At 46.8% G+C, this 14,125-nt stretch overlaps 1 protein-coding gene across 4 annotated transcripts in view; it reads left to right on the forward strand.

Annotated features, from left to right (window-relative positions):
• The first annotated feature begins 4,131 nt into the window (after window positions 1–4,131).
• Window positions 4,132–14,125, forward strand: part of LOC122945953 (class I histocompatibility antigen, F10 alpha chain-like) — a 53,728-nt gene continuing 43,734 nt past the window's right edge. Inside the window, exons 1-2 of one of the 4 annotated variants that reach the window (XM_044305178.1) lie at window positions 4,132–4,325; window positions 4,606–4,706. In XM_044305178.1, the coding sequence (XP_044161113.1) occupies window positions 4,147–4,325; window positions 4,606–4,706 (280 nt within the window). In that variant the 5' untranslated portion in view covers window positions 4,132–4,146. Of the gene's footprint in view, window positions 4,326–4,495; window positions 4,707–14,125 lie in introns of all 4 variants that reach the window. The other 3 variants (XM_044305179.1, XM_044305181.1, XM_044305180.1) reach the window with 3 other exon arrangements.

Below are 14,125 nucleotides of genomic sequence, written 5' to 3' on the forward strand. Positions count from 1 at the left end.
AGTGTATGTGAGTGACTGCATGTGTGACAGTGTATGTGAGTGACTGCATGTGTGACAGTGTATGTGAGTGACTGCATGTGTGACAGTGTATGTGAGTGACTGCATGTGTGACAGTGTATGTGAGTGACTGCATGTGTGACAGTGTGTGTGAGTGACTGCATGTGTGACAGTGTATGTGAGTGACTGCATGTGTGACAGTGTATGTGAGTGACTGCATGTGTGACAGTGTATGTGAGTGTCTGCATGTGTGACAGTGTATGTGAGTGCCTGCATGTGTGACAGTGTATGTGAGTGACTGCATGTGTGACAGTGTATGTGAGTGTCTGCATGTGTGACAGTGTATGTGAGTGTCTGCATGTGTGACAGTGTATGTGAGTGACTGCATGTGTGACAGTGTATGTGAGTGTCTGCATGTGTGACAGTGTATGTGAGTGTCTGCATGTGTACAAGTGTATGTGAGTGACTGCATGTGTGACAGTGTATGTGAGTGTCTGCATGTGTGACAGTGTATGTGAGTGTCTGCATGTGTACAAGTGTATGTGAGTGCCTGCATGTGTGACAGTGTATGTATGTGTGACAGTGTATGTGAGTGTCTGCATGTGTGACAGTGTATGTGAGTGTCTGCATGTGTGACAGTGTATGTGAGTGTCTGCATGTGTGACAGTGTATGTGAGTGTCTGCATGTGTACAAGTGTATGTGAGTGACTGCATGTGTGACAGTGTATGTGGGTGTCTGCATGTGTGACAGTGTATGTGAGTGTCTGCATGTGTGACAGTGTATGTGAGTGTCTGCATGTGTACAAGTGTATGTGAGTGCCTGCATGTGTGACAGTGTATGTATGTGTGACAGTGTATGTGAGTGTCTGCATGTGTGACAGTGTATGTGAGTGTCTGCATGTGTGACAGTGTATGTGAGTGTCTGCATGTGTGACAGTGTATGTGAGTGTCTGCATGTGTGACAGTGTATGTGAGTGTCTGCATGTGTGACAGTGTATGTGAGTGTCTGCATGTGTGACAGTGTATGTGAGTGTCTGCATGTGTACAAGTGTATGTGAGTGCCTGCATGTGTGACAGTGTATGTATGTGTGACAGTGTATGTGAGTGTCTGCATGTGTGACAGTGTATGTGAGTGTCTGCATGTGTGACAGTGTATGTGAGTGTCTGCATGTGTGACAGTGTATGTGAGTGTCTGCATGTGTGACAGTGTATGTGAGTGTCTGCATGTGTGACAGTGTATGTGAGTGTCTGCATGTGTGACAGTGTATGTGGGTGTCTGCATGTGTGACAGTGTATGTGAGTGTCTGCATGTGTGACAGTGTATGTGAGTGTCTGCATGTGTGACAGTGTATGTGAGTGTCTGCATGTGTGACAGTGTATGTGAGTGTCTGCATGTGTGACAGTGTATGTGAGTGTCTGCATGTGTGACAGTGTATGTGAGTGTCTGCATGTGTGACAGTGTATGTGAGTGACTGCATGTGTGACAGTGTATGTAAGTGTCTGCAAGTGTGACAGTGTATGTGAGTGACTGCATGTGTGACAGTGTATGTGAGTGTCTGCATGTGTACAAGTGTATGTGAGTGTCTGCATGTGTGACAGTGTATGTGAGTGCCTGCATGTGTGACAGTGTATGTGAGTGACTGCATGTGTGACAGTGTATGTGAGTGTCTGCATGTGTACAAGTGTATGTGAGTGTCTGCATGTGTGACAGTGTATGTGAGTGCCTGCATGTGTGACAGTGTATGTAAGTGTCTGCATGTGTGACAGTGTATGTGAGTGTCTGCATGTGTACACGTGTATGTGAGTGTCTGCATGTGTGACAGTGTATGTGAGTGTCTGCATGTGTGACAGTGTATGTGAGTGTCTGCATGTGTGACAGTGTATGTGAGTGTCTGCATGTGTACAAGTGTATGTGAGTGCCTGCATGTGACAGTGTATGTATGTGTGACAGTGTATGTGAGTGTCTGCATGTGTGACAGTGTATGTGAGTGTCTGCATGTGTGACAGTGTATGTGAGTGTCTGCATGTGTGACAGTGTATGTGAGTGTCTGCATGTGTGACAGTGTATGTGAGTGTCTGCATGTGTGACAGTGTATGTGAGTGTCTGCATGTGTGACAGTGTATGTGGGTGTCTGCATGTGTGACAGTGTATGTGAGTGTCTGCATGTGTGACAGTGTATGTGAGTGTCTGCATGTGTGACAGTGTATGTGAGTGTCTGCATGTGTGACAGTGTATGTGAGTGTCTGCATGTGTGACAGTGTATGTGAGTGTCTGCATGTGTGACAGTGTATGTGAGTGTCTGCATGTGTGACAGTGTATGTGAGTGTCTGCATGTGTGACAGTGTATGTGAGTGACTGCATGTGTGACAGTGTATGTGAGTGTCTGCATGTGTACAAGTGTATGTAAGTGTCTGCAAGTGTGACAGTGTATGTGAGTGACTGCATGTGTGACAGTGTATGTGAGTGTCTGCATGTGTACAAGTGTATGTGAGTGTCTGCATGTGTGACAGTGTATGTGAGTGCCTGCATGTGTGACAGTGTATGTGAGTGACTGCATGTGTGACAGTGTATGTGAGTGTCTGCATGTGTACAAGTGTATGTGAGTGTCTGCATGTGTGACAGTGTATGTGAGTGCCTGCATGTGTGACAGTGTATGTAAGTGTCTGCATGTGTGACAGTGTATGTGAGTGTCTGCATGTGTACACGTGTATGTGAGTGTCTGCATGTGTGACAGTGTATGTGAGTGTCTGCATGTGTGACAGTGTATGTGAGTGTCTGCATGTGTGATTGTGTATGTGAGTGACTGCATGTGTGACAGTGTATGTGAGTGTCTGCATGTGTGACAGTGTATGTGAGTGTCTGCATGTGTACAAGTGTATGTGAGTGTCTGCATGTGTGACAGTGTATGTATGTGTGACAGTGTATGTGAGTGTCTGCATGTGTGACAGTGTATGTGAGTGCCTGCATGTGTGACAGTGTATGTGAGTGTCTGCATGTGTGACAGTGTATGTGAGTGCCTGCATGTGTGACAGTGTATGTGAGTGCCTGCATGTGTGACAGTGTATGTGAGTGCCTGCATGTGTGACAGTGTATGTGAGTGTCTGCATGTGTGACAGTGTATGTGAGTGTCTGCATGTGTGACAGTGTATGTGAGTGTCTGCATGTGTGACAGTGTATGTGAGTGTCTGCATGTGTGACAGTGTATGTGAGTGTCTGCATGTGAGGATGTGTGAAAAAGAGCGGTTGCATGTATGAATCTACAGTATGTGTTATTGCTCATTCAGTTGGCCGTATGAAGGAGTCTGCATCTGTTCTGCAATTTTGCAGAATGGCTGTGGATACATTCATTTCAACAGGTACGCAGAAGATGCGGGCGGCACATCGTGTGTTGTCCGCAGCCAGTTCCGCAGCCCCGCAAAAACAATAGAACATGTCCTATTTCTGTCCGCAATTGCAGACAAGAATAGACATTTTCCATCATAGGACGCAAGCGGCCAGTCTCCGTATTTTGTGGATCCGCAATTTGCGGACTGTAAGGCACAGCCGTCTAAATAGGCCCTTAGGCTGGCGCCACCTTGTGGCACATTGCGCAGACACAGATTGCAGCGACACTACGATACATCACAACTAGTAAAAGTGAATGGGGCCGTGACCTGGCGGTCTCAAAAATCCAACCTGCTGAATTTCTTGCAACTTTTCGATTGTGATTTTAATAAACTTCAAGGTCACAATGCGACCCCATTCACTTTACCTCAATTTATCGCAGAATTGTGCTGCTGTGATCCTTGGTTGCACGACACGTTGTTGCCCTAAAGCACTGTGCAGCCTTAAAGGGGTCACTGTATCTATTTTATTTATTTTTCACTTCCCCCCCTTTTTCATTGGTACTGTACTTATTAAATGTTGCTTCCTGGGCCAGCGCTGCGCTCCTGGTCCTTATAGGCTGCTTGGTCTTCTAGGATTATACACGTATTGTATATGTTTACTTCTGTATGTGTGGTGGGGGGCCCAGGCACATTCTTTGTACAGGGGCCCTCTGCGGTATGTGTCCGTCCCTGGGTATATCATCTGTCATATCTTCTAGCTCTGTCTCTCCCTCTTCTATCTCTGCCTCTCTTCTATCTCTGCCTCTCCCCATTTACTTCTGAATGTGCCTGGAGACCGGCACTAGGACCAGGGAGCGCTCCAGTCATGGCCTGAATTCACAGCGAGGCTGCTCATGCACAGGGTCTCCACACACTACATATGGGCGCGCGTCCTCCATTCCCCAGGCGCCTTTTCCCTGCACGCCTATTTCCCAGGACATCCATCGACCGAGCGACACCAGGTACAAACTACATCGAAACGTCACATGTATTACACAGCCGCACTATCCAATAAATACCTATTCTTTTGAATCCTTATTCTTTGTTATATTTTGTGCATTACAAAAAGCCCTACGTATTTTTATTTAATCCTGCTGAATCATGTCAAACTTTCACTTTCACTTTCTTGCAGTCCCTAAGCCTTCACTCTGCCTGTTAACTGCTTATCACCCACGGATTCATTTTGCTGTTGGAGAACATTTAAGAATCCCCCGATGAGAGCTGATCTATTGTGTTTTGCAGTGTTGCAGCTTTATGTTCCTTCCTGGTAACGTTATGTCACAGGATGGAGAACATGTGCTCTCTCGCCCTGATACTTCTGAGCTTGTCTGGAGCGTATTCAGGTGAGTGGAAATCAGCCAAATACTATATGCAGACACAAGTGTTTTCAATTGCATAGAAATATCCCGATGGTACCAGCAGTGTCGGACTGGGGTGCCTAGGGCCCACCAGTAAAATGTATTTTGGGGGCCCACCGTACAGATACATTCACATATTACCTGCTCACACAGCAGCAAGATGCTACCAGGTGATTGAATATGGGGGTCCCTGCAGTGACTCTGAGAAGGTAGGTCCTGGAGAGAAGAGGACACTGGTGGCTTTCCTCTACACCTAGAAGTCATCTCAGCTCTGATCGTGTCTATAATAATAAACTGGGGAGTTTCTTTAATAATCTATCAAGTTTTTTTATATGAACATAGGCTGGTGGAGGCAGTGGCGTACTGCCAATATAGGCAGACCACGCCGTTGCTATGGGGCCCGCGGCACAGGGGGGCCCGAAGCGCATGGAAGACTCCGCCCCCTACTCTGCACAAGACAGTGACAGTGTATTCATAGTTTCAGGCGGCGTTCTTGAACTTCTCCCTCCGGCTCCAACCCCACCCATTGTTCGGGCTGCATCTCCCTCCCAGGCAAGGATCCTGCTGCTGCTGATTGGCCAGTGTATCAGGCAGCAGGAGCAGCGCAGCCAGGCACACATAGAGACTAGGGTGGCCACTGGCTTCACGGACCTCGCCGGCCACGCCCCTAAAACTTACAAACCACGCCCACCTCCGCGAAGCCACGCCCATTCGCCTGTCGGGAACCGGGTAGAGGAGGGAGAGGTAAGAACTTGTGGAGGGGTCATGGGTGTCCTGGAGGGACAGTAGTAGTTATTAACGGTAACCCCTTTCAGCAGTACCATATTCACAGTATTTATTAACCCTTTTCAGCAGTCCCCTGAGGGCTTAATAAATACTGTGAATGGGGAACTGCTGAAAGGGGTTAATAAATAATGTGAAAGTGTGAAGGGCCTTCACATAAACCCTTTTCAGCAGTCCCTCATTCACAGTATTTAACCCCTTTCAGTCCCCTCTTCACACTTATTTATTTCCCCCTTTCAGCTGTTCCCAGGACCCACACAGTAGGTATTATTAACCCCTTACAAAATTACCAGCGCCTGCCCTTCCCCCCTTTGAGCAATCCCCGACGGCCCACAGCACAGACCAGGGAGTACCTCAGCGCAGCTGCGCTCCTCAGAGTCTGTTCCTCCACTTCCCGCGTGGCCGCGCCTGCCCAAACCAGAATTGACTGGCGCGATGCAGGCGCTGCCGGACGTGCGACTGATGTCGGTGCGCTCTACGCCGTGATGTGAGTGATCCTTAAAATGCCCCGTACTCGTCGAGTCAAGAGTCGCTGATGACCACAAAAAAGGAGGACTTCTGGCCGTCCGTCCTGGCCTTGTGCCAGACGGAGGACCAGGAGTCTAAAAACCGGACGTCTGGTCACCCTAATAGAGGAGTGCACTCGGCGTGGCAGAGTTATCCTCTGCGCTCACGTGCTGCCCGCCATCTGCCGCCCGCCCTTAAGACAGTCATCAGCCAGTGAGTGCCCCACACCCCTGGCCCATACTGAAGGACTGGTCAGTGAAGTGTGCCACAGTAAGAGGACAGCAGCAGACTTAATATAAAGCTCATATATGGTATTGGTTGGATATGGGTATTCTTGATAGGGGGAGGGCAGCAGCAAGCAGTGGGGTTTGGGGGGAAGGGAGCCATGTAGGATCATAGAGGACTCAGGAGGACAGTGTGCTTTCCTCCTACTCCCCCCCCCCCCCTCACTCCCGGGGAGAAGAGGGGGGAAGCACACTGTCCTCATGAGTCCTCTATGATCCTACAGGGTCCCCCAGCACATCAGTCACCTTGCAGGGGCGGGGGGAGAATATGATTGGTGGCTATGTGCACACTTAGCATCAGCAGCAATGAGTTAAAGGGGTTATCCAACCCCTATAATGCCCCCCAAAATGCTTGGGGCCGGGCACCTTACTTACCTCATTCCCCAGCACCCACATTGCTCCTGATGCCCACACAGCCGCCACTGCCTCCCTCTCGTCACGCAGATTAATACGTCCAGCGACATAGGGGGGGAGCAGCCAATAACAGGCCACAATGGGAACGAGCCTCCCTAGCATCGTGGGTGACGCTAGGGAGGCTTATTTCCGACGCAGCCTGCTATTGTCTGCACCCCCCAATTGGGCATAAGTATTAACTGTATGCGGTGCCTGGGCAATTTGGGGGGCATAATAGGGATTAGATAGCCCCTTTAACCCTTAGGATACCAGAGGTTTTTTCATTTTTGCATTTTATTTTTCCTTCCCTATCTTCCTTGAGCCATAACTTTTTTTGTGGGAAAAACCCACATTTTTTCCACCTTTTTAGGGGTTTTGTTCCTACAGCTTTCTCTTTGTGGCAAAACTAGGTCAGTACGATTACAACGATACCACATATGTATAGGTTTTTTATGTCTAAATAGTGTAAAAATACATTAACACTGATAAAAAAAAGAATTTTTTACTTTTTTACATCACCATATTCTGACCCCCATAACTTTTTTATAGTTATATGATCTACTGAGCTGTGTGGGGGCTCATTTTTTGCGGGATGAACTGTAGTTTTTATTGATACCCTTTTGGAGTGTGTGTGAGTTTTTAAATCACATTTTATTACATTTTTGGGGGTGAGAGAAGTGATGAAAAAATGGCGCTGGTAACAAAGCTGTGTCAGGCTTTACCGCAGTGGGCACAGGCAGGAGGAGTGATATATATGCAGGCTCCTTCCCTGCACTCGTTCAGTTGTGCTCGCATACATATGGCGCCCTGTGCCCACTCTGCTAAAGCCTGACATCGCCCATCTATGCCCGACTTTACCAAAGCAGACAGGCAGGAGCAGTGATGTGTGCTGTACATGGCTGAGATCCTTACTCCCATACAGAGAGAGTATGGATTATAAAGCGCTATAGGCCCCTGAATTCAGCACCTATTTCTTAAGGTTTCTAACGGTTTCAGTAGAACATGTATACATTTTTTTTATTGCCAAATGGGGAGGAGCCAGGAGGTGGGATGGGCCAGGGGTGGGTAGTGGGCGGGGTTGGGGGCCCAATTCAGACTCTTGCTATGGGGCCCAGTGATTTCTGTGTACGCCCCTGGGTGGAGGAGCTGTACATTGAATACATGTCTGTAGTGCAGTAAGTCTACTGTGTTATGTGCCACTTGTGCAGGGGGTGGGAGACTAGGGGCCCACTTTGCTGAGGGGCCCACCAGGGGGATTCCCCAGTGGGCCAGTCTGAGCCTGTGTTCCAGCAGTGTTAGGATACTGATCCTGAGCCCCAAATGCCTTCAGATAAGAAGAAAACCGCAGCACACTTTCATTACTAAAGAAGCTGCAGTTCTTTATTTACCCAACACTGTAACGTTTCAACTCTACATGGGTTCAGTGTCAGACTGGGTTGCCTAGGGCCCACCAGTAAATTTCATTTTTTGGGCCCAATTCACAACAACATGCAAATATTACCTGCTCACAGAGCAGCAGCAGCAAGACGCTAAAAGATGATTGATTATTGGGGTCCTTGCAGCGACTTTGAGAGGGCAGGTCCCTGGGCAAAGAGGATACTGGCTACCCAGCCTCTGTGCCAAGAAGTTATCTCATTTAAAGCATGGATAATAATACACCTTGGTACTTTGTTAAATAATCTACTTGGGTTTTTATACAGGCATAGGCTGGTTGAGATGCTGTACATGTAATGCAGATAGTCTACTCTGCCACGTGCCACTCGTGCAGAGAGTGAGAAACTAAGGGTCCAAATCAGGGGATTTACCTGTTCCCCGGTGAACTATAGTACATAGTACAGTGAGGTATATACTGTATACGAGTATGTTTTAACACATTGGTTGGCCCAGTGTCGAGATTTCATGAGTGGTGCCCCCACACAATAGTTATGCTCCCTTAGTGCCCCACATAGTAATTATGCTCCCTTAGTGCCCCCACGCAGTAGTTATGCCTCTTTAGAAACCCCTCATAGTAGTTATGCCTCTTAGTCCCCTCTGCACAGTCATTATGCTCATTTTGTAAACCAAAACAGTAGTTATGCTTCTTTAGTGCCCTCTTCACAGTACTTATGCTCACTTAGTGCCCCCGCACAGTAGTTATGCCTCCTTAATGCCCCATCACTGCCTGTGTCCTCCTCACTGTAAGAATAGCCCCTTAGTGCTCCGCTCACAATAGTGCTGCTCCTTTAGAGCCGACCCTTGCAATAGTGTTGCCCCCTTAATGCTATGTAGGAGGAGAAAGGAAATAAAAAGCAAGGGTTAATCCAATCTCCAAGAGATAGGATATAACAGGAGGCGCCAGTGGATGAAGTGTGAGGAAATGGAAAGAAATTTATGAGGTGCAAAGGGAAGGCCGCTGGAGGGGTAGCAACGCAGAAGTACGATCGCCGTGTTAAATAAATAGTGGGTAGCGGTGACTCTAAAAGTCTAGAACGGTTGACTGTGGAACAGTGGACCGAAAAAAGGCTGGTCAATGTGTAACCCTCATGAGAAGCGCCAAATCCCAAGAAGTGATAGAGAAAATTAGATTGACCAGCAGGGTGACAAATATAGTGTGTGTCACGGCTGAGGATGGGGAAAACCCTCAGCCGTGAGGTATCAGAAGGCGGATGGTCAATGCCAGGCCAGGACATTAATTAGGGAGCAGGTCACCTCCTACACATCCCTAATTCTGACCCTGTCTCCTATCCATAGGAGCCAACCCTGAAGGTAGGAGGGCTCATACTCCGGAACCTGATATTCCTGCTAGCCCTCAGGGTGGCCCTGGACTAGGAGCAGGGTAAGACGACCTGTTCCTCCTAGACACGGAGGAACAGGAGTCTCACTGGCCAAGCTACATAGAAAGGGGAACATGAACAGACATATGGCAATGACAGCTGAGTGAGACTAGTACCACACTTACCTGCCACAGACACACAACCTGGAACCCACATGCAAGTGCTGCTGTCCACAACAAACACAAAGGACACAGCACACAACAGACATCACACGGGAACCCAGGAAACCATATGTTGCAATAACAAATAGACCAAACAAACATCTTCTAAACACAATACATGAACTTATGACCACAAGGGTGGCCCCCACTGGCAGGTGGTATAACACAGGAGGCTACTCCAGCTAGCCATGGCTGAAGTACCCCTCAGACTGGTGATATTCACTGAGGCTTTATAGGCCCAAGTAGCCACACCCACACAGACACACCCAGTGTTCACACACACAGAAGGGAATTAACCCTTCCAACACCAGGCAAGGGAAGACAGCCACTTAAAGGGGAAGTACACACATAAACCCACACTTCCCCTGTTGCCCACACTTCACTTCAGTATTATTAATGAAGAATTCAGCTTCTTTAACGTGGACAATGAGCTCAACGCGTTTCGGGGTGTGCAAACCCCTTCATCAGGAGCAGGTACATAAAATCAATGGAAAATATAATAAGGCCTTTAAATGTGTTAGAAAAACCACTAAAAACAGTAGAAGGCGTCTTCTGGGGCCGAGGCTAAACACGTGGGACGCTGTAGAGACACGCCCATGTGTGAGCGCACTAGCGGCATTGCAAGATTCGAGGTGGAACGCAGGCCGTGCATCTGGCCCGACGTACGTTTCACCCTGGGATGCACAGAGGGACTTCTGGTTCCTGCACTATCGTCGAAAGTGGAATGCAAAACTTCAATTCTCAGCACGAACACCGAAAATGGAGTGCGCATCGGGCACCTACAGCAGATAAAATGCTGGGGGCACAAGATAGCATAATAATAAGACAGATAATTATCTGGGCACTTAATAGAGATATGTATCCCCATCAAATACAAAGAGCAAACATTAAAACATTTAAAGGGAACCTGTCATGTGGATATTTGATTATAATCTAACTAATTATATACAATCATTAACTACTAAAAAGTACCTTAGATGTATTCACTTACTGATGTGACAGATGGTTACCTCATATTATACACACAAAGATGCTGCATGCCGCATGCTAATGAGCTGATTTGAGTCCAGCGTGACGTCATTGAGTCCAGCGTTTATTTAATTCAGAGCTATAGCCACTCCCCTGCCCACCTGCTGCTGATTCCTATGGAAAAAAACTGTCATTCAGCAGCAGGTGGGCGGGGAGAGTCAGGAGCTCATGAATATTTTCGGTGTTTGTTTATTTCGGTTATCTTGCTGAACCCTTGCATCTGTGTTACCTAACCCGCTTCAGAACATTACAAAAAATATATATTACAACATTAGTGGATAAACAGCATACTTATACAGTACAGACCAAAAGTTTGGACACACCTTCTCATTCAAAGAGTTTTCTTTATTTTCATGACTATGAAAATTGTAGATTCACACTGAAGGCATCAAAACTATGAATTAACACATGTGGAATTATATACATAACAAAAAAGTGTGAAACAACTGAAAATATGTCATATTCTAGGTTCTTCAAAGTAGCCACCTTTTGCTTTGATTACTGCTTTGCACACTCTTGGCATTCTCTTGATGAGCTTCAAGAGGTAGTCACCTGAAATGGTCTTCCAACAGTCTTGAAGGAGTTCCCAGAGATGCTTAGCACTTTTTGGCCCTTTTGCCTTCACTCTGTGGTCCAGCTCACCCCAAACCATCTTGATTGGGTTCAGGTGCGGTGACTGTGGAGGCCCGGTCATCTGGCGCAGCACCCCATCACTCTCCTTCATGGTCAAATAGCCCTTACACAGCCTGGAGGTGTGTTTGGGGTCATTGTCCTGTTGAAAAATAAATGATGGTCCAACTAAACGCAAACCGGATGGAATAGCATGCCGCTGCAAGATGCTGTGGTAGCCATGCTGGTTCAGTATGCCTTCAATTTTGAATAAATCCCCAACAGTGTCACCAGCAAAGCACCCCCACACCATCACACCTCCTCCTCCTCCATGCTTCACGGTGGGAACCAGGCATGTAGAGTCCATCCATTCACCTTTTCTGCGTCGCACAAAGACACGGTGGTTGAAACCAAAGATCTCAAATTTGGACTCATCAGACCAAAGCACAGATTTCCACTGGTCTAATGTCCATTCCTTGTGTTCTTTAGCCCAAACAAGTCTCTTCTGCTTGTTGCCTGTCCTTAGCAGTGGTTTCCTAGCAGATATTCCACCATGAAGGCCTGATTCACACAGTCTCCTCTTAACAGTTGTCCTAGAGATGTGTCTGCTGCTAGAACTCTGTGTGGCATTGACCTGGTCTCTAATCTGAGCTGCTGTTAACCTGAGATTTCTGAGGCTGGGGACTCGGATGAACTTATCCTTCGCAGCAGAGGTGACTCTTGGTCCTCCTTTCCTGGGGCGGTCCGCATGTGAGCCAGTTTCTTTGTAGCGCTTGATGGTTTTTGTGACTGCACTTGGGGACACTTTCAAAGTTTTCCCAATTTTTCGGACTGACTGACCTTCATAACTTTTACCCTGTGTCCCAAGATAACACTATCTCCCCCATGTAATTTGTTTAAATTTCAATAAAATTATGCCCCAGCTTGTTGCACACACACACACACACACACCTAAACACATTACACACAAACATTACAACATACAGTATACACACACACACACACACACACACAACACATATATGCATACATTGTCTGTTCTGTCTTCTTACACGTTCACATAGTGTGCAGTCTGACATTCAGCATAAACCATTCCTGTCTTCCAAATAAGAGGACTGTTTTCTGTAGTCTAACTTGTTTATTGGCAAAACAGGAGTATTTGAATGTGGTAAAACTACAAGAACTTGTATAAGTATAAAGCATAACATGAAGCAGCAGAAGCATAAAACAACATGTATTATAACATTACATTAAAGGATATCTGTCATATTTTAACTCAAAATAAAATTTTCACACATGTAGTTACTACTGAGGTGATAATCCATAATCACTCATTTTTTCCTCACATACCCCATATTTAAGAAGATTCCGTCCATAACAACCGTTATTCACCAGACTTAATTCTGCCTCTCCTCTCAAGATGACCGCCGAGCCCTCACCCTGAGGCTAAGCCTGCCTTCCCTCACTACCCAGAATGCATTTTGCTAATCTCGGGAACGCACTGCCTGAGTTGTCCACGCTTCACGCCCTCTTCCTCCTGAGAGCCCATACATTTTAGCAAGTGGCTGTTCAGCCTGGACACATAAAAACAATGGTAAGCATTAACCCTGGCATCTAAACGGGTGCTACCGACAGCAGAGCTGTCAGGGCACCCGGCAGAGGAGCAATTACAGCGGTTCCTGCCTTTGGACTCCGATCCCCTCAGTGAGTGTTTTGGAGATCGGGCTTTGCTGCTGTGTTTCTGTGCCCTGATCTCCCATTCAGGATGTCCGAGCTGGAGAAAATGTTTATTTCGGACAGGGAGGCAGTCCATCCCCACCACCCCTCCTCTCCCCTGCAATTAAACAGGATGGCCGAGAGGTTTAGTAGATTGTCAGCTGTAAATCTACTGTAACTGCGGACTTCAGTGGATGTCTGCCGTTTAATCTCTACCTTGCTGCGGTCCGTAGGGACCGCTGTATGGAAGGGGTTAATGGTGAGGAAGCTCCCCGTCCCCCCTCCCCTCCTGGCGCTGCGCTTCGCCTCTCTGCTGCGGCAGGCTCTGGACTCCACATAACAGAAGAAGGGAGCTCCCCCCTTCCCCCCTCCCATCATTGGCTGCTCTGCTCTGGCAGCGTGTGATGGTTACCATGGCAACTGGATGCCATACACAGGCATCCAGCCTTGCCATGGTATGTAAGCTTGGCAGGCTCCTGCCAGAGGCAGCACTCTGATCAGGCTTCCTATGAATGGAAAATACACTGCAGTACACTATACAGTGTTTTGCAGTGTATTTTAGAACCCTCAGACCCACTGGATCTTCAAGAACCAACTGAGTCTGAGTCAAAAAAGTGTAAAAGAAAAGCGTAAAGAAAAAAAAAATCTAACATTTTCCCATATACGCATATTTATAATTTACAGAAAATTAATAAAATAAAATAACCTAAACATGTTTGGTATCGCCGCGTCCATAAGAACCTACTCTGTAAACATATCACCTTATCTAACCCCTTTAGAGGAACACATAAAAAAAATAAAAATGAATGAAAACCTTGGCAAAAAAAGACATTTCTTTGGTAACCTACCATCAAAAAAAGTGAAATACCAAGCGATCAAAAAGGCATGTGCCCCCCCCAAAATAGTAACAATCAAACCGTCACCTCATCCCGCAAAAAATGAGATCCTACATAAGACAATCGGACAAAAAATAAATAAAGCTATGGCTCTCAGACTATGGAGACACTAAAACATAATTAGTTTAATTTCAAAAATGCTTATAATTGTGTAAAACTTAAATAAATTAGAAAAATATACATATTAGGCATTGGTGCGTTCGTAATGACCTT

This window comes from Bufo gargarizans, chromosome 9 (genome assembly GCF_014858855.1).
Source record: "Bufo gargarizans isolate SCDJY-AF-19 chromosome 9, ASM1485885v1, whole genome shotgun sequence".
Taxonomy (NCBI): domain Eukaryota; kingdom Metazoa; phylum Chordata; class Amphibia; order Anura; family Bufonidae; genus Bufo; species Bufo gargarizans.